This window comes from Schistocerca gregaria, chromosome 3 (genome assembly GCF_023897955.1).
Source record: "Schistocerca gregaria isolate iqSchGreg1 chromosome 3, iqSchGreg1.2, whole genome shotgun sequence".
In the NCBI taxonomy this organism is placed as follows: Eukaryota; Metazoa; Arthropoda; class Insecta; order Orthoptera; family Acrididae; genus Schistocerca; species Schistocerca gregaria.
This window is the reverse complement of record NC_064922.1, coordinates 437,979,932-438,001,767: the sequence shown is the minus strand read 5'-3', so window position 1 is coordinate 438,001,767 and position 21,836 is coordinate 437,979,932. Positions and strand designations below refer to the sequence as shown.

General features: G+C 37.5%; 1 protein-coding gene across 4 annotated transcripts in view; it reads left to right on the top strand.

Annotated features, from left to right (window-relative positions):
- Window positions 1-21,836, top strand: part of LOC126354590 (enolase-like) — a 118,095-nt gene that overhangs the window by 66,018 nt on the left and 30,241 nt on the right. For all 4 annotated transcript variants that reach the window (XM_050004341.1, XM_050004339.1, XM_050004342.1 and 1 more), the window contains exons 5-6: window positions 632-994; window positions 11,669-12,089. In XM_050004341.1, the coding sequence (XP_049860298.1) occupies window positions 632-994; window positions 11,669-12,089 (784 nt within the window). The remainder of the gene's footprint in view (window positions 1-631; window positions 995-11,668; window positions 12,090-21,836) is intronic.

The window sequence follows — 21,836 nt, the reverse complement described above, 5'->3', positions numbered from 1 at the left end:
TACATTTGTGACTGGTGAACGATGTAGATATGGTAATAAATGGTGATAAACATGCTTAATTATTTTAAATTAGCTGAATTATTATTTAAGCAATGCAAAGACCAGAATTGAATAAAAACAATATGAAAAGGATAGACTGCCACTCACCACAATGAGGTGCAGATACGCACAATGAGAAAGAACATAGAAATATTTTCAGCTTTCATGCAAAGCACTTATTGCCTAGAGACAGTAGTCATGTGTGTGTAAGTTTTTGTAGTACAAAGGTGTTACAGTTCTACTTCTGAAGAAGGACTTAGTCTGTTCTTTTCCATTGCATCTGTCTGTGGCTCAGTGCCCCCCCTCCCCTCCCCTCCCATGTGCCATGTGGTGACTAGTAATCTTTACTTTCCACATTGTTGAAGTAATCTTTAATAGTGCATTTATTGTAAGCTTTAAAATGTTCAGTGAAATACTGTATTTCATAAATTCTTTTGTGATAGAAACAGTGTGTGTGTGTGTGTGTGTGTGTGTGTGTGTGTGTGTGTGTGCACATTCACTACTTCCAGTAGGAAATCAAATGTGAGTTAAATAACTTTTTCTTCTGGAATGGAAGAATATAATTAGAATATATCTGTTTCTGATATTACAGGCACATTGCAGATCTGGCAGGTAATTCTAACATCATACTGCCTGTGCCAGCTTTTAATGTGATTAATGGAGGAAGTCATGCTGGTAACAAGTTAGCAATGCAGGAATTTATGATATTACCAACTGGAGCAAAAAACTTCACAGAAGCCATGAAAATTGGTAGTGAAGTTTATCATAACTTAAAAAGTGTGATAAAGAGTCGCTTTGGCCTTGATGCTACTGCTGTAGGGGATGAAGGAGGATTTGCACCAAATATACAGAACAATAAGGAGGCTCTGTCTCTTATATCAGAGGCTATTACAAAAGCTGGATATACTGGACTTGTGGAAATTGGAATGGATGTTGCTGCATCAGAGTTTTATAAGTAAGCTTTGCTGTATTATCATAAATAAATAAAATCTCTTTAAGGTATCTGTACATAATTTAGAGATAATGACCATATTAATTTAAGATGCACAATAACTGTTTACTAGTCTCTGAAAAAAGGGCTGAGGGATAAACCAGTAAGAAACATGCTTCAATGCATACACTCTGTACAAAAAATATTGTAATTAAAAAAGCAGAGTAGAATTCATGATTAGTCTTAGAGAATAGTTGCCCATATCCTCTCCACAATGAAGGTCATCAATTGGATGTCTACCTTGAATACTGAAAGTGTTTTGTATTACTGCCAGATATTTTCCAGAATTTTTGTCAGCCACACAAGAAAGGCCTTTGAAAAGAGACATTTTATTTGTGTGCAGAATATGAGCTGCTTCTCTGTGCAGCATCATGTTTTAAAAGAGGAAAATGACCTGTAATTATGAAACTAAAATTTCATTCTCTTAATTCAATTAATACATTATAGTCTTAATTCATTCTAGATTTGGTTCATAAACCAAAGTTAACAAAGAAATGTTTTAATGAGCTGTGAAACAGCAAGGAGTGACTATCCAGTTCGTTCTTATAACACTCCCTCATTTCATCTCAGGTTGCTAACAATACATACACAGTACATACACATTACAATAATTAGAATGATAATCTTATAGTGTCCCCCCCCCCCCCCCCCCCCCCCCATGAACCACAGACCTTGCCATTGGTGGGGAGGCTTGCGTGCATCAGCGATACACATAGCCATGCCTAGGTGCAACCACAACAGAGAGGTATTCTGCTGAGAGGCCAGACAAACTTGTGGTTCCTAAAGAGGGGCAGCAGCCTTTCCCGTAGTTGCAGGGGCAACAGTCGGATGATTGACTGATCTGGCCTTGTAACACTAAGCAAAACGGCCTTGTTGTGCTGGTACTGCGAACAGCTGAAAGCAAGAGGAAACTACAGCCATAATTTTTCCCTAGGGCATGCAGCTTTACTATATGGTTAAATGATGATGGCGTCCTCTTGGGTAAAATATTCCAGAGGTAAAATAGTCTCCCATTCGGATCTCTTGGTGGGGACAACTCAGGAGAGCGTTGTTATCAGGAGAAAGAAAATTGGCGTTCTATGTATTGGAGCATGGAACGTCAGATCCCTTAACCGAGCAGGTACCTTAGAAAATTTAAAAAGGGAAATGGGTAAGTTAAAGTTAGATATAGTGGGAATTAGTGAAGTTCGGTGGCAGGAGGAAGACGACTTCTGGTCAGGTGAATGCAGGGTTATAAATACAAAATCAAACAGGGGTACTGCAGGAGTAGGTTTAATAGTGAATAAAAAATAGGAGCACGGGTAAGCCACTACGAACAGCATAGTGAATGGATTATTGTAGCCAAGATAGACACGGAACCTATGCCTATCACAGTAGTACAAGTTTATATGCCAACTAGCTCCTCAGGTGATGAAGAGATTGATGAAATGTAGGATGACATAAAAGAAATTATTCAGATATTGAAGGGAGATAAAAATTTAATAGTGATGGTTGACTGGAATTTGATAGTAGGAAAAGGAAGATAAGGAAGAGTAATAGGTGAATATGGAATGGGGATAATGAATGAAAGAGGAAGCCATCTGGTACAATTTTGCACAGAGCATTATTTAATCATAGCTAACACTTGGTTCAAGAATCATGAAAGGAAGTTGTATACATGGAATAGCCTGGAGACACTGGAAGGTATCAGATAGATTATATAATGGTAAGACAGAGATTTAGGAACCAGGTTTTAAGTTGTAAGACATTTCCAGGGGCAGATGTGGAACGGACCACAATCTATTGGTTATGACCTGTAGATTAAAACTGAAGAAACTGCAAAAAGGTGGAAATTTAAGGAGATGGGACCTGGATAAACTGAAAGAACCAGAGTTTGTACAGAGTTTCAGGGAGAGCATAAGGGAGCAAATGACAGCAATGGGGGAAAGAAATACAGTAGAAGAATGGGTAGCTTTGACGGATGAAGTAGTGAAGGCAGCAGAGGATCAAGTAGGTAAAAAGACGAGGGCTAGTAGAATTCCTTGGGTAACAGAAGAAATACTGAATTTAATTGATGAAAGAAGAAAATATAAAAATGCAGTAAAGGAAGCAGGCAAAATGGAATACAAACGTCTCAAAAATGAGATCGACAGGAAGTGCAAAATGGCTAAGCAGGGATGGCTAGAAGACAAATGTAAGTATTAGAGGCATATATCACTAGGGGTAAGATAGATGTTGCCTACAGGAAAATTAAAGTGACCTTTGGAGAAAAGAGAACCACTTGTATGAATATCAAGAGCTCAGATGGAAAATCAGTCATAATCAAAGAAGGGAACAGAAAGGTGGGAGTATATAGAGGGTCTATACAAGGGCGATGTACTTGAGGACAATATTACGGAAATGGAAGAGGACGGAGATGAAGATGAAATGGGAGACATGATACTGCGTGAAGAGTTTGACAGAACACTGAAGGACCTAAGTCGAAACAATGCCCCGGGAGTAGACAACATTCTATTAGAACTACTGATAGTCTTGGGACAGCCAGCCCTAACAAAACTCTACCATCTGATGAGCAAGATGTATGAGACAGGCAAAATACCCTCAGACTTCAAGAAGACTATAATAATTCCAATCCCAAAGAAAGCAGATGCTCACAGATGTGAAAATTACCGAACTATCAGTTTATTAAGTCATGGCTGCAAAATACTATCACGAATTCTTTACAGACGAATGGAAAAACTGGTAGAAGCTGACCTCGGGGAAGATCAGTTTGGAACAAGTGAGGCAATACTGACCCTAAGACTTATCTTAGAAGATAGATTAAGGAAGTGCAAACCAATGTTTCTAGCATTTGTAGACTTAGAGAAAGTTTTTGACAATGTTGACTGGAATACTCTCTATCAAATTCTGAAGGTGACAGGGGTAAAATACAGGGAGCGTAAGGCTATATACAATTTGTACAGAAACCAGATGGCAATTATAAGAGTCGAGGGTCATGTACGGGAAACAGTGGTTGGGAAGAGAATGAGACAGGATTGTAGCCTGTGAGAATTTCATTCTTCTCCTATGTAGCAATTTTACCAAAACTCGTAATGTCAACTTACATAACCAAATCACAAATCCATAACCAAACAAGAAAGAAATTTCAAAATTTTACATCATGTAATAGACTCACTAGGGAAAAAGCAGGTTTTGCTACTAGTGATACTGTAAAATGTGAAACTGGAAAGACTAACACTTTTGTTTATGATGTATGAGGTAATTGAGCCATTTACCAACACACTACTGCCACAAATTATACCTTACAACATGCAGTTTTGAGGGTTCTTTCATTTTATTTCCCCTCAGAAACAGCAAAAATTTATAGGCTGCTTGGTGAAACAAACTGAAAACTGTGAAATACAGTGAAAACTGCCAGATTACAACATCCTTGATGTTTAGCAACCAGTGGCTGTAAGGCACAGTAACATCACTCTAGTGCAGTGGCTTTTAGCATATAAGGTGAAAAACAGCAAGCTTACTTGGCAGCCTGTTGCAAAGTACAGCTGATGTGATCAGTGTATAGCAAATGAAGTGTCAACGGGCTCTACTTAGGTTCAATGCAGTAGTTATACCTCATATATCCTTCACTATCGTAACTAATTTTACTTTCAGTCTTCCTGGTCAGAGCCTGTCAACAGAATCTGGAATGTATCATGCCTCTACCAATTGCAGCCATCGTAGGCTACTCCATATACTACTTTCAGCAGCTCAGGTAACAGGGCATGTTCAGTGAACAATTGTGAGATGGCTTGTGTGTCTTTATTGCAGTCTTCAGTGGTGTTTAATGCATTGTGATGCCAGATAGAATGTTATAAAGCAACAGGTTGTTGTGACAGAGAAACAGTGAAATCACAGCAGGCATAGCTTTATTTCATATTCATTGGAAAATCCAGGATGGAATGAAACACTATAATGAACAGGACAGTTATTACTCATCATATAGCGGAGATACTGAGCCGCAGAAAGACATAACAAAAAGACAATTGGCAAGTTAGCTTTTGGCCAACAAAGCCTTTGTCAAAGATAGACAGCATACACACCCAGACACACACTCATGCAAATGCAACTCACACACACATGATCAGTCTTTGGCAGCTAGACTGGCTCCAGCTGCAAGCCTGTCATGTGTGTAAGTTACATTTGTTTGTATATAGGTATGTATGCTGTCTATTTTTCATAAAAGCCTTGTTGGCTGGAAGCTAATTTTCCAATAGCCTTTTTGTTGTGTCTTTCTGTGACTCAGCATCTCTGCTACATGGTGAGTAGCATCTGTCGTTTTTGTTATATTGTTTTATATTCATTGATATAAAAAAAGTACCATATGTGCAAATGGCACACATTGGCAACACTGCAAATTGCTCCACTTTGACTACTCAGCACAGTGAACAAGGAAAGTGTACATGCAATACACTAGAGGTCACTACACTCACATCACGAGACTATACTTCCCTTCCATTGGCTACAGATGGAACATACACACCCTCGTGTTAGATTCCGACAGTTTTCACCATACTTTACAGCTTTCAGTTTAATTAACCATGTTCATCATTTTTTGTTTTTTTCTGGATGAGCGCAAAGGAAAGAGCTCTCAAAAGCGTGTGTTTTGACATATAATTTGTAGTTGTAGCATGTCAGAAAATAGCTCAATTATCTTGTACCCAGATACCAACTACAGTTTTTTGCCAAGTTTTACTTGCTGTTAAACATTTGTGATTTTTAAGAACTGATGAAATTCATTACCTCAAATTATTGTTTAAACATTGTGTTATACATTTAATTTCCTTCACTTTTACAGATTTTGTACAATGTAATGGTGAGGATTACAGTTTTCAATCATATGTGTCAATTACATATGCTTTTGCTCATATTTTTGGGGTTATAACATTTTCCTTGATTCTGAATTTTCCACATTTTTGCATTTTTTAAGTCTGGATCACAAAAAAACATAAAATAGTTGTCTCACTGTAACAATCTTGTATTACAGTAAATTGTAATTTTCATAAATTGTAATTTTCCAAATTATGCTCATCTAAAAGTAAGTATAGCGTGCAAAGTCTCAGATAGTCTATGCTCAAGGGAGAAAATGTAATTTTCAGTTCATGTTAGTTGTCATTATGTACAAGGTTTGGAACTTTAATAGTGGCAAATATTTATTTACAACTTACACAAAGAAGACACATGTTTCACAGCATTGTGTATAACCCCTTACCAGCAATGTGGAAGTCGTAGGATACATTTAGCAGTGCCATATGTGTTGATACATCGAGTGGAGCGGTCTACTTCCTGATGAATCTCTGTAACAGTTCTGAAATGAATTCCATAAAATGATTCCTTCATTTCAGGAAACAAGTGCCATCGATCGACCAAATCAGTTGCAAGTTAGTACCACACGAGACCTGGCATTGTCCTACAAAATGATGGGCGGATCCTGCAGAAAGTGTCACTGCTTCTTTCTCTAAGTTGTTCATTTTTGGAACACAGCATGCAATACACCACAGTCTCAGGACTTAAGCCCTTGTGCTTAAAACTTGATTCCTAAGATGAAGGAAGCACTTCTTTGCATTCGTTTCAGAACTGTCACAGAGATTCAGGAAGTAAACCTCTCCTCTCGAACTATCAACACAACTGGCACTGCTAAAGCTATCCTATGAGTTCCACATCACTGACAGCTGGTTATACACAATTCTGGTGAATACTCGGAAGGACAGTAAAACTTTGAAACATTTATCTATTTTGTATAAGTTGTTAATAAATTTTTGCCACTATTAAAGTTCCAACATTCGTAAATATCATGTAAGTGGCCTGTGTTTTGTGACCAAGATGTAACCATCTATGGGACAATATGAAGGATAACATTCATAAGTATCATGTAGTTTTCATTTAGCTAGTGCCAAACTGTTAAAATGTGAAAGCATTATGTCCGTCAACATTGTGTAAAGGAATATATTAGTCTGCCACCTGTGAAGTTTGTAGATTTTTGTTAATCAGTGTAAGTGACTGATTATGTCAAATATTGAGACTCCTGAAAGTTTCAAAGTTGTTCACCAACAAGGGAACATTTGGTGGCAATAAATATTAAGAGATTGAAAATCAGTTGCTGTAGTGTTGCGTATTTTCATTTACAAACATCTGTCAATCCTATATAGCAGGAGAATGGCTCAACATAACAGTTTGTGACTTGTGTTGCCCTTGGAGTCTTTTGTGATGGCATGCTTCAAGAAAATCATTTTGATTTACAAGCCCTCTTCACTTTGAGAAAAATACTCAAGCTTTTGACACCTGACTCCACTGCCATCATCAGGAGTCAAAATCACTGACTGTTAGTGCTGGGTCAGTGTTATGCTTACGTAGATGCAATAGCAGTGTTTAGAACCTTCCAGAGAGGACTAAAGTTACATATGCGCAGAAGGCAAGTTGGGCAGCTCATAGCAGCTGCATTCTGCCACGGAACCGAGTGATGTCATGTGGTGTGAGGGGCTGGTCACACTTTTGAAACTGCTGCTCCCATCCCCTACAAGTACCAGGCCACCATCTGTGCTTTGATTGATGTCCAAAGCCTGACAAATGCCTTACTAAGCTTGTATTACTGACCTCTGTTAAAATTATTGCTGTTTATGCTGTTTACTCTAATTTCAGACCTTCCTTTTATATCAGAATCCCAATATGATGATGTTAGAGCCAAAACTGTCATCTTTTCAAATTGTTTTTTATGTTCGTTTTGTAGGCATTTGTTGAGCCACAGCTGGGTTCTCAAGTTGCCTTTGCCTAATATGTCATGGGTGCTCTGCACAGAACTCAGCAAGTGGAAAAGTTTGTGCTAAATGCTACCACATTTGCAGGGGGCACCAGACACTATACATGCCAGCAACTCAAAGACTTACGTTGTCTTTAACGGGGCAGAACATATCTCATGGGCTTGGAGGCAGGCTGGTACACTGGTCCCAGTCCACATCATTTCTGCACGCATCCTATTTTGCTAATCACTGCTCCACAGCATGGAAGGAATGCATCAGCTTAGCATCCTTCACTGATTCACAAGGTGTCTTTCATCAGTGGCACTTGAAGCTTTTGCAGTTTGCCCTTGCTGAATCCGAAGCTAACAAACTGGGAAGATCTTATTGAATGTTATGGAACCATCGAAGACAGAGTTCTAGGTATGCAAGCTTACATGTGGTGGCCATTGTCTGAAGAACTGTTATTTATGTAATCTCAGTAAAACAGACAAATGACCAGAAGATTATTCAAGTAGCAGACATTATGCAAAGTGAGTGTTTAGAGTGAAGTTGAAAGTTAAAGGACAGTTGCTAAAAATAGTTGAAGGAATTGAAATTCAAGACCTACCAGAGAAGAATTTCAGCAGATAAGCCTGAGAGGTACTGGCCAATGGAAAGCTAGGGATATCATCACCATACTTGAATGACAAACCAGTGAACTGATAAAGCAGTCTGCAACTGTTGGTGAGTACATAGACTTGTTGGTAACAAAATTACAGGTACTTAGACCACACTCATTTATATCTAAGTGTCAATCAAAATCACTGAAAAAATTGAAAGAAAATCTAACCCTGGAAAAAGCAATTCTGTTAATGGACTTTGCCGAAAACTATAGTATTATAATTCAGAATGAAATTCAGATTTACCACTGGACAAAAAGCAGCAGTACAATCCATCCTGTGTGTGCTTATGTGGTAAATGAAGAAAGTAACTCATTAATAGTGAACCATTGCTTTATAAGTGCTGATATGGGACATGATGTAGGATTTGTAAATGCTGTGCAGAAAGAAATGATTAAGTGGCTGGCAGTGCATTACACACAAGTGAAGAAAGTGCATTATTTGACTGATGGATGTGCTGCTCTATATAAGAATAGAAAAAGCTTGAAAAATATGTGTCAGCACAAATATGATTATTTTATTGATGCTGAGCATTCCTTTTTTGCTACTAGCTATGGTAAATCTGTGTGTGATGGTTTGGGAGGAACTATAAAACATGTGTTGAGAAGAGCTAGTCTTTAACTAGCAAATTATGCACAAATAATGACTGCATCTGACCCCATACCCCTCCATGATGAATGACTGAGAATGACATGACAGTTAGTTGACTATCACGTGGGCTTCATGGCCTGATTGTGTGGTTCCCTTTTTTCTGTTTTTGTATTGTCATTTTTATTATTATTAATGAATTCACTTGTGGGTTACTTAGGCACAACCCCCCCCCCCCCCCCCCCCTCCCCCAGCATATTCTTTCCGGTATTCATGAATATTAAAACAGTGTGCATTGTCTACCTGCTGTAAGAATACCCATTATCACAAAGTATTTTATAAGGGCTGAGTTTGTGGGTTGATGTCATCCTTCATAGGACTTAGAATATGTCAAATTTTTGATAAAGATTTGGAGGTGATGTTTATTGCTTTGACTTTGATGGTTTATCTTTATCATCACTTAAGCACTGAAGACTAGGGGTGTGTTTCGTGATGATATTTTTAGTATCTTGTATGTCCTTTCTTAGATAGTATGGGAAATGTAAATTAACAAAGATGGAACTAATGGTCTTCCTATTACAAAACCATCATAGAACACTTAAATAAAATGACAGCACATGAAATGTATGCTGTTTAAGTAATATAAATCAAAATTAAATCTATTATCTTCATTAAATAGGATGGGCTGGAGTTGAGTATTGTGTGTGACTCAGCAATTGTGAAATCAAAAAGGGCAGAACAGTTATATAGTGAATACATTGCCTTATATGAAAATTTAATAGGCACCACTAATAGCGTGACCAGTATAACTGCATAAGATCAGTACTGTGAACCATGTAGTAGTTAGTAGCTAGCAGCTAACAAGAACCACTGCATAAAAAAGGGGATACGTCTGATGTCAACAACTACCACCCAATCCCTCTTCTGACTGCCTTATCCAAAATTCTTGAAAAAGTAATGAATTGCAGAGTAGCTTCACACCTTTGAAAAAATAAAGTTTTAACAAAATGTCAGTTTGGTTTCCAGAAGGGTTTTTCAACAGAAAATGCTATATATACTTTCACTAATGAAATATTAAATGCTCTGAGTAATCGGAAGTCACCTGTTGGGATTTTTTGTGATGTATCAAAGGCTTTTGATAGTGTAAATCATGTAATACTTCTAGATAAGCTCAAGTACTGTGGTATGAATGGGACAGTGCTCAAATGGTTTAAATCATACCGAACTGGAAGAGTGCAGAACTAAGCAGTTCACATAATATGCAAGAAACTGGTGATTTCTCAAACTGGGGAACAATCAAGAATGGGGTGCTGCAAGGTTCGGTCTTGGGTCCTCTGCTGTTCTTTATATGTTAATGACTAGCCATTCTATATTCATGAAAATGCAAAGCTGGTACTTTTTGCCTATGATACAGGTATAGCTATCACAGCCAACAGACAAGAATTAACTGGTGAAATTGTAAACGATGTTTTTCAGAAAATCATTAAGTGGCTCTCTGCAAATGGGCTCTCACTAAACTTTGACAAAACACAGTATATACTGTTCCACACAGTAAATGGAATAATACCATTAATAAATATAGACTTCGATCAGAAATCGGTAGCAAAGCTAGAATATTCAAAATTTCTAGGTGTATGCATTGATGATGGGTTGAACTGGAAAAAACACACTGAGGATGTGCTGAAAAGTTTTGACTTCAGCTACTTATGCTATTATGGTCATTGCAAATTTTGGTGATATACATCTCAGTAAATTAGCTTACCATGCCTATTTTTATTCTCTGCTTTTGTATGGCATCATGTTTTGGGGTAACTCATCACTGAGTAAAAGAGTGTTCATTGCACAAAAGCGTGTAATCAGAATAATTGCTGGAGCTCATCCACGATCATCCTGCAGACACTTATTTAAAAAGCTAGAGATCTTCACTGTATACTCACAATATGTATATTCCCTTATGAAATTTGTTATTAACAATCCGAACGAATTCAAAAGTAATAGCAGTGTACATGGCTACAACACTAGGAGAAAGGATGATCTTCACTACTCATGGTTAAATCTAACTTTGGCTCAGAAGGGGGTAAATTATGCTGCCACAAAAGCCTTTGGTCGCTTACCTAATAGCATCAAAAGTCTGGCATTTTGCCATATAGCATTTAAAAGGAAATTAAAATAATTTCTTAATGGCAACTCCTTCTACTTATTAGATGAATTTTTGGATATAGTAAGTGGGTAATTTCCCCACCCCCCTCCCCCCACCCCCCACCCCCCAAAAAAATAAATGAAATAAAAATAAAAATATTAAGTGTCATGTAATATTTTAAGTAATGTAATATCTTGTATAGACACCTTTTATTAACCTGACACGTTCCACATCATAACGAAGTGTCGTATTCATGATCTATGGAACAAGTACTAATCTAATCTAAGTGCTTGGGGAGTACTTCTCCAATAATCACAGACTTTGAACCACTTGATTTGGCTTGAAGCACAAAAAGACTCTATTCCATAATATATCCTCAAGCTTATGTATTTGTACATTACTGTCTAAGCTGTTTGCTGTTGATGGATTACTGATGTGTGTATTCATATAGACTCCTCGTAATAACATTCTGATGTATATTTTTTTAATCTTCTAGGGAGGGCATGTATGATCTTGATTTTAAAAATCCAAACTCAGACAGGGGCCAGTGGGCCAGTATGGATAAACTAGCAGAGATATATTCTGATTTCATTAGAGAGTACCCATTAGTGTCTATTGAAGATCCATTTGATCAAGATCACTTTGATGCTTGGACCACCTTTACATCACAAGTAAATATTCAGATTGTTGGAGATGATCTCACTGTTACGAATCCAAAACGTATCGCACTAGCAGCAGAGAAGAAAGCCTGCAACTGTTTGTTGTTAAAAGTGAATCAGATTGGTACTGTGACAGAGAGCATCCGAGCCCATCTCTTGGCAAAATCGAATGGCTGGGGTACGATGGTGTCTCATCGATCTGGAGAAACAGAAGACTTTTTCATAGCTGATCTTGTTGTAGGACTTGGAACTGGACAGGTATGATAAATTCTCACAATTTCTATTTTTTAAATCAGTTAAATAGGGGAAGTAAATAAACAGAGTATTCAAGATATAAAGTATGAATCACAAGAAACACTGTGACAGAGATTGAAATTCACAGCTGTTGAATGCTGAGAATATTGTTATGCTCTGCGAAAGTTTACAATAGTTGTTGATATATCAAGCCTGTGCAACTACAAACTCACATCTTAGTCATGTAATCGATGTTTCAAGACTGAAAAGATGAATCTTCTCTCATTAAGAGTTACACACAGACACACTAGGCTATGTATACAGAGTTCAGACTTTAACAATCTGACTGGGGTGCCTACAACCTTCCTCTGCAGTGATACGAAAGTGTGGCACCACATGACACTCCTCAGCTGAGTGTCACTGCACTATCGCCTGCTTGTTGCATTCAAAGTGTGAGGAGTGCCAAAAAAATTGCCTATCCTGCCGGTGCCTAGGAATTGGTGAATGAGAGTCCTTGCCCATGCACATTTTAAGGTGCACATCTGAGGGTGTCACTAAAATGTGGGGTCTTAGAGGGACTGTTTGCTGTTTCATTCATGGGTGTGTAAGTGTGGCAGCCCCCCATACTGCCATGCACACATTATAGGTGAGTGTGAAAAAGGAGGGATGAAAAAACATGAACACCATTTTCTGAACTGGATCACATTCAGATTTGTTTGAGTGGTTTTGAATGGTCCAGAGTGGGTCCATCCTGTATATCAGAGCTAAAATTTCAGTCATTCTATACCCCAAAGGTGTAAGATAATGTTCAGGGGGTTGTAGCCCCATGGTATCATTAGAGAAGGATTGAATATCCGACATGTCAGCAGTATCAAAGGTTCTCAAGAACACTGTTCTGTTGCACTTTATGCTCCAGCCTGTCATATTTGACAGTGATATGTTTGAAAATGAACACCCCAGAGAAGATGGTGTCACTCCTGCCCTTTATGACAACTCCTGAGGCCTTTTGGTGTTAATTTTATGTAGCAATGTGTATGATTCCTCAGCAAGACATAAGAAAACAGTGTGATTTCAATACATGCTGGACGTTGTGGTTCTGACCATCTCAGAGGTATCATGAAAAGGGGTGAAAAGTGGACAAGGGTAGATATGACGACCTTCCCATGGTGGAAACATTCACAGTGGTGTTGGGCAGAATTGTGGTAAAATGTGATGCCAATGCAACATCATAACCCACCTTAAAATGCAAATGGGCTTCTGAACTCTAACAGCTTGCTGTTTGAAGCATCGCTGAGTCTGAGGTGACATTGGAAGACACCTCACTTTTGCATATTACAGAGGAAAGTTGTAGGCACCTTCAAGCCAAATTTCAGGCTTTTAGGTGCAATGAGAGAAAATGATAGGGTTTCAAAAAAGTGATCCTTTAATTTTGTTGTGCAGCTTATTTGTAAAATGCTTAGCTCTGTCAGTTGGCAGTTATAGTGATTAACTGCCACATAAACAACTAGGCTCAATTTCTTGCACTGTTAAGTAATTTTGCTTTGGTACTGGGACTGCTATGGGCTCCATTCGGATTAGTGAGGACAACTGTGGACTCATTTGAAGGAAAAGTAACTTCTAATTTCAAATGACAGAATTAATGCTTGAGGGAAACTTGAAGCAACTCACTTTCAGAAATGCAATTTTATGAATGTTCTCCATTTTCTTCCCTTTTTGTTTTTCCACCCCTTATGAAAGTCATGTCAGAACATTAGTTCCAACATTATTCTGTTGTTTTGCGTATTATATCTTAAGTCATATTCTTGTATATGAGTCATTCCATGTCAAATCAATGTATATGCCAACCTGACCCTCTTTGATTTTCCTAAAATGCATGTGTTAATTGCACATGACAAGAGACTGAAAACTATCAGATTACAGATTTTTAGTGCAAATAAGACAAGAGTAATGTCCACTCAAGTTCAAAAAATGTGCAGAAAATTTGACAAACACTGCTGACAAAAATGGCTGTGACTTCTATTCTAATAAGGATAGAAGAGTGAGCCATGTAATTGTGGAAAGATCTTGTAACAAGATTTTCAGTGATATAAAACTTTGTCATAGTCGCAGATTGTACAATATTAAGGTCAGTGACCTTGCCCTTTGACATTGAATATATCAAAACATGTCACCTTTGAAACCGACAATAAAAATATATTTGCTTCTTGATGTTACATTATACAACATAGCAAAATATCAAGTTGGGATGGCGATGGGATTAGGAGATATAAATTAATTAGTTCAGCAAAGTGTTGCATTAATGCAAAGTAAATTGTATTCAGACACCCACAGTATGACACGAAGCACTGAAGAACATGCTCATTGTTAAAAAAAGTGGTGTTATAACATAGCACAGTAAATTATCCTTTAGTTGATAACAGTGATCTCATAAGCAGATATAAAATTTCTCAACGCATTGTTGTTACACACACATTATTAATTTGATCTGATGTTTTGACTATGCTTCAGTTATGAGTTGAACTTATTATTGTGTGGGCATAATTGTTTCTATTGTTTTACTTACTCACACATATCACCCATATCATCTACAGGCAGATATTACTGTAAAGGGAATAGTTCGCCTCCATCTGATTGACAAATATTACTTTAAGTGAAAAACTTTCCAAATACCTCTTTATAGGTGGCTGCTAGTGGAGGGATACCTGATGTGTCACAAAAGAAGCAAAAGAATGATGCTGGTGGCTTTAGAGCAGTTCAAGGAGAGCAATGAGATTATCATTCAGGTTCTGAGTCAGGTGGTCAGGTGTGAATGAGTTCTCAACTCATCTGAGAATGAACAAGACAGTGTTAATTCTGTCAGAACAGGGGAAATGGTGACACCAAAACTGACATAGCTTGTCATGGCAAATTGAAGCAATGACTGGTCTGATGGTTCTATGTTCCATTTTCAAGTCTCAGAATGAAAAATTGGCATCACTTTTTGGAAATAATTGTACTGAATGTCTCATTTTTCAAGCAACCAAGTCTCTAAAATGATGTGAAGTTTTACTGGTGGCTCTCAGATTTGATGATTCGTCTACTCATGAACAAAGGAAAATAGATGATCCTGCAGCAGCTATGTCTGACATTTTCAACACTTTTATTTCGAACTGTAAGAAGGTACAATTCATTGAAGTTCATGATTGTATTTATGAGAGTCTAAATCCATTTAGAGTCAGATACCAATTCAAAATATATGTGCCCAAGACACCTGCTAAATATGGCATTAAGGTCTTGTGTCTCCCATATGCATACTCATCATATTTATATAATGCTTATATAGATAGTGATGGAGCAACAATAACAGAAGAAGAGAAAAAGCTCCAAAAGCCAACTCAGTCCGTGATTTGTCTTTCCAAATGTACGAGGCATGTTTTTTAAGTAAGGTCTGTTTGAACATAAGTACACAACAAAAGGTTATTTCAAAAAAGTAAATTTATTTTCGGAAAGTAGATACTTCACTCTATTATTTGACATAGTTGCCAAGTTTGTTCAAACACGTATCATACATCTCAGCCAGTTTTAAAATACCCTCTTCGTAACAACTTGCCACCTGCTCTAATAACCAAGAGTTCACTGCCATTTTCACATCGTCATCATCATTGTAACGGTTGCCACTGAGGTGGTGTTTGATGTGGAGGAACAGATGGTAATTGCTCAGCACAAGATCAGGACTGTAGAGTGGGTGGTTTGAAACTTCCAAGCCAAAACTTTCCCATAAACTGGGGGTCTGACCTGCAGTGTGAGGTCTTGCATTGGCATGGAGAAGGACAATTCCCTTTGTCAGCATGCCGTGTCTTCCATTTTGAATCACTGTGCATAGCTTTCTCAGGTTTTGGCAGTATGCTTCTGCATTCATAGTGGTTCATTGTTACATAAGTTGACCAACAAAACACCATGCCTATCCGAAAACACTGACATCATGATTTTGGGACAGAGTGTTTTGCCTTCACCTTTGCAGGTGAGTGTGTGTGTCTCCATTCCATGCCTGTTGCTTTGATTCAGGTGTGATATGCAAAACCCATGTTTCATCTCCAGTTATGATCTGACTCAAGAAGCTGTCACCTTCTTTGTGAAAACAAGTCAAGAACTTCATCGCACACTTAAATGTTTGGTTTTTGTGGTCCTCTGTTAGGAGTTTCAGGACCTAACGGGAGCACAGTTTCCTAACCTTAGGTGTTCAGAAACAATGTTGTAAGGCACTGATCTCGACACATCAGGAAATTCATTTGAGAGACCTGTTATTGTGAAGCACCTGTTCTCACAAATCCTCGCTTCAACGGAAGCCACCAAATCGTCTGTAATCAAACAAGGGAGACCAGAGCAATCCTCATCATGGATGTTGTCACGGCCATCTTTGAATTCTCATACCCACTTATGCACTTTGCTTTCACTCATAACAGAATCACCGTACACTCTGCAAATCTGTCGATGAATTTCAGCAGCAGACAGGTTCCTTGGTGACAAAAACTGTATCACTTGGAGCGAATCTCACATGCAGCGGGCTAGTTGATAGTCTTAAACATTTTGAAAGCACAGAACGGAACCATACAGTTTAACTACAGAGCTGAAACTGAGTGCAGTTGTTCCCAAGGCATGCCAGTACACGACACATGCGCTCGTTGCAGTATGCACATGAACTACTAGTGTTGCAACAAAACAGACCTTACTTAAAAAATACGCCTCGTATATATGGGACAAACAGGAATATCACAGCAGACAATTGGTTTCCCTCCATTTAATTGTGTGTTGATGTATGTTGGAACTCGAAAATCCAACAAAAGAGAAATCCCAAAAGAGTTTCTTTCTATCCCAAAGAAAGAACTGGGCTCCAGTGTTTATGGTTTCAGTAAGGATCTTACACTATTATCTTTTCTTCCAAAAAAAACCTAGGACCGTTATAATGCTTTCTTCAATGCAACACTTTGCATATGTCGATCAAAAAAGTGAGCAAACCAGAAATTATTAATTTCTATAATGCCACAAAATCTGGTTAGATGTTCTGGACATAAAGTGCAGCTACTAATCTGCTAATCGGCAAATGAGGAGGTGACCACTGGCAATATTTTACTTTCTAATATCATTGAAGTGCAAAAATGACTATGTTATGTATTTACACAAGGGTACAATGTCAAGATTTGAGTTAATGAAGAGCATAGGAATAAATTTAATCAGAAGACATGTACAAAGAAGGCTCCAGATTCCAAAGTTACCAGATGAAATTAGGAAAACTATTTCAGATATTTTGAGTGAAGAGCAGTGAGATGGTGATTCAGTAAAAAGAGAAAGAAGTGAGAAGTTAGGAAAGAGAAAAAACTGTCATTACTATCCATACAAACTGAACAGAACAATGGAATACAAGTGTGTGAAATGTGATGAACCCAGTTCTTTACAGTGTTCCATGAGCATATGTGAAATATGTGCAGAGTTTGTAATTTTTTCTTTGCCTCCATGAATTCATTGAATGTAATAAACCCTACTGCTTGCAGTACTCCATGAAAATTTGTAAAATATGTGCAGAAAGTTAGTAATTTTCAAAATCCAGGATGGAATGTAACAATATTATGAGAAGGAAAGTTGCTACTCACCATACAGTGGAGATGCTGAGTTGCAGATAGGCACAACAAAAAGACTGTCACAATTAAAGCTTTTGACCATTAAGGCCTGTATGGGCAATACACACACACACACACACACACACACACACACACACACACACACTCTGTGGTTTCAGTTGCCTAAGACTAAAGTCATGTGTGTGTGTGTGTGTGTGTGTGTGTGTGTGTGTGTGTCTTGTTGACGAAGGCCTTAATGGATGAAAGCTTCAATTGTGAGATCCTTTCGTTGTGCCTGTCTGCGACTCAGCATCTCCGCTATAAGGTAAGTTTGTAATTTTTTTCTTTACTACTTTCCAAACCATTTCATTGGAAATGTTAGTTTGTAATTTTTTGAATTTTGCAAAAGAATAATGAAGTTTATAAACACTTTCATGAGCAAAGGATATATAATTTTTCACGGTGTCAGGCAAATTTTGAGTTAAACACAATAAAAATGTTAGTATTAATATTTCGTCACACTTTTAAACTGTTTTTAATTTTTGATGTTCACTAAAATTTGGTAGTCTTAGTATCCCAGATAGATGTTACCATTAGCATACATTGTTTACATGTTAAGCATTTATAATATGCAAGGTCACCTTCAGTGGTGCAAAACATGATATAGCCATCCCAGCCAAACACACGCTTGGAAGGCCAGCCAAACACATGCTTGGAAGGCATGGTAAACAGATTCAGATTTACAGAAACAAATATGGCAAATGTATCATCTAGACTTACTTTGCCTCAATACTGGGAAGCAACATACAACACTGTGCATCTTTTGGTGAAAGGAAGTACGTTCATCCTGTTGCTGTTCTCACATCAACCTTTGTCCTTCTTGTTCATAGTTGTCAGGTTTCTCAGGGTGTACACATGAAGGTGAAGGCCCATAAGGATAGAGGAAGCTAACTGAAACCTCATTGGTGTCTTCATTAACATTCTAAACACATCCAAGCCATCAGTAACCTTCATACATGCATGCAACAAATGCTGTGATATCACTGAGGTACGAGTCTTGCTGGGTCCTAGTAAGAGATTCATTCCTGACATCTGGAGAACTGGAGAAAACTTTTGTTTTGATATTGTTATGGCCAGCATGAATAACACAATGTAAATTGTGGGTACCTAGAATTGCATGAATTTGTGCAAATCACTGTTGAAGGAGAGATTCTTCTTCATCATACTCACAGTTAGTTGTAAAATGAAAGTGATACACTGCAATGTTCTTGGAGCATCATTCTAGCAACTGTCTATCTGTCATTATCTGACAGTAGTAGATGCACTGCATCACATGATTCTTTGAGATGTGATGTGGCACAGAAATGCCACTCTCATAGGAACTGAAATTAGCCTGATGAAAAGTTATGAAGGCACAATTCTTGTGATTCTTTAACTGGGCTGCAACACCACCTGGGAAGTAGTATACATACTTGGGTGTTCTATGGAAATGGCATGTCATGAAGCTAATCAAATGACACTGTAAAAGATGAACACTCACTGTGTCATGTTGAAGGCATTCTGATATTATAACAAATGAAATTTGATCAATTGTATAGTTTTCTGGATGTTGATCCAATGAAGATGTGCCTTATCCTGTAGGACAAGTGCATAATTTTCTGCAAAATCACATACTGAAATGTATTCTTTGGCATGAAGTGTCTCTTTCAGATGCTGGAGAAATTCAGACTGTTGGGTGGCTATGAAGGAATGCAACAGAAGCCTCTTTAATTTGCCTGCAAGGTTTTCCAAGGAGTCTTCCACTGATGATACACAAGTCTATAGAGTAGTTATATCTGTGCATGTCCATAGTTAATATGTTACTTCAGTAATTCCATTTTCAGCAAACAACATTCATTTTCAGCAAACAACACCTGCATGTGTGTCTTGATAAAATGTGTACCTTGGCAGTTTTTGAATGTGGACATATGGCATTTTGGCTGTACAGGATTACAAATTATCTGAGCAAGACAGTGTTTCTAGGGGCTAAGTTGACATTCTGCATCATGTGTCAACTCTTTTGATCTGGAACCTTCCAACACAAGCTTCGCATTTTGGTGAACACTGCAGACACACACACTATAGGTATGGGTTGCACCAGTCAAAAATAGTTCTTGGGTCACAACTGGCAGAATTTTGATAATCCTGTTTTCAGTCCTGGGTCTTCATCTTTGAATGCCTGATAGAGTTCAAGCAGGTTTCTGAACACTAGTTGTTTTTGTTTTGAATCCTGGAACCATTTTCCTTGACAGAAAGAAAATCCTTCTTCCCATGCAAACAGCAGCTTTTATCATCTCTGTTGTAGAATTCTATGAGACCGTTCACAATTATTTCACTTAAGACTGGTTTAGGTCTTGGGTTTGGAGATTCTAAATGCCACACTCTTTGACTAATTGTTTTGCTTTTCTCACTAAATAGTTAGAGGCTCCAAATTCAATTTCAATCCTTCAAATCCTCAAACTTTTTGGAAGAAGTATCAAAATTTGGATCTTCTCATGGCTTGTGGTGCTGGTACTGAATTTCCCTTTCAATTGCTTTGTCATTTCAGATTCAACATTTATTTCATAATCTGCATTTTTCCACACTAGGCATGTATTTACTTTGGAATACCTCAGACACATGCTCAAACCTTTTCTGCGCATATGTTTTCTCTTCTTTTTCACTGGACACTTGCCAAGAGATACCAAATTATCATTTAATGCATCTAAAGCAATTTTTGGTGTTAAAAGATGTGTCTGAGTTGTCTGAGGAGCTATGCGAGTTTGCTTCATGTAGCTGGGTGAGCCATTTGCCCTTGTCCCTGAGTTAATTTTTTTACATTTATCACATATTTTGTAGTCTGACATTATACCACTGGTCATATCAATCATGCAGTTTGCATTTAACAAAGATATTTTCTTGTTCTGTCATGTACGTATTCGCTGAATGGATTTCAACAACCCATGATCTTTTCAAATTCCATCTTCATGGTAGATTTGTATAATTTCAACATACACCACCTTTTTCAGCAACTACCTATGTACATGTAGCAGCCACACTGCCATCCATTATTTGATAGCATGAGACTGGCTTTCCTTTATTGTTACCTTACTGTGCATTGTTGTAACACCACCTTTTTAACAAGAAAGATGTTTTTCAGTGCTTTGTGTCTTGGACTCTGAGTACAACTTATTTTGCATTAATGTCACACATTGCTGAACTTATCAATTTATATCTCCTAATCCCATTGTTATCCCAAGTTGATTTTTTTCTATGTTGTATAGAGTAACATGAAGAAGCAAATATATTTTTATCGTCCATTTTGAATATGACATGTTTTGAGATAGTAAATGTCAAAGGTCAAGCTCAGTGACATTAATTGTGTACATTCTTTGAATATGACAAAGCTGCATATCAATGAAATGCTTTTTTTAAGATTTTTCCAAAATTACCTGGTTTGCTGGTCTGTATTTGTTAGAACAAAAGTTAACCCATTTTTGTCAGCAGTGTTTGTCAAATTTTCTGCACATTTTTAGATCTTTGAGTGTCCATTACTCTTTTGTTACCTGTGCTAAAATTTTGTAATTTGATATTTTTCATTCCCTTGTCATGTGCAATGAACACACAAAATTTCGTGAAATTCGAAGAGGATCAGGTTGAAAATTGTTTTTTTCTCTGTTGATTTGACATGGAATGACTCAAATAATAATGAACACAACTTTTGAGTGCACACCCACATACAAATTTATTGATAATATAACAATACCAGAGTAGGAAAGTTGGCACTCACCATATAGTGGAGAGGTTGAGTCACGATAGGCACAATAAAAAATTCACACAATCATAGCTTTCGGCCCAAAGCTATGATTGTGTGAATCTTTTTATTGTGCCTATCATGAGTCAGCCTCTCCACTAATGGTGAGTAGCAACTTTCCTTCTCTGGTATTGTTACATTCCATCCTGGATTTCCCATTGTTTGATATTGATAATAGAAGTAATTTATGTATTATTGCAGTGTGTGCTAGCTGTGATTATGTATTAAATACAGAACTTCATAAATGCAGGCCCACACTTATTCATTAAATGAAATTTTCCATAACTTTTTGGTGTACATGCACCTTTAGTTTTGAATTTATATACATGAGGCTTCAAACAGTGC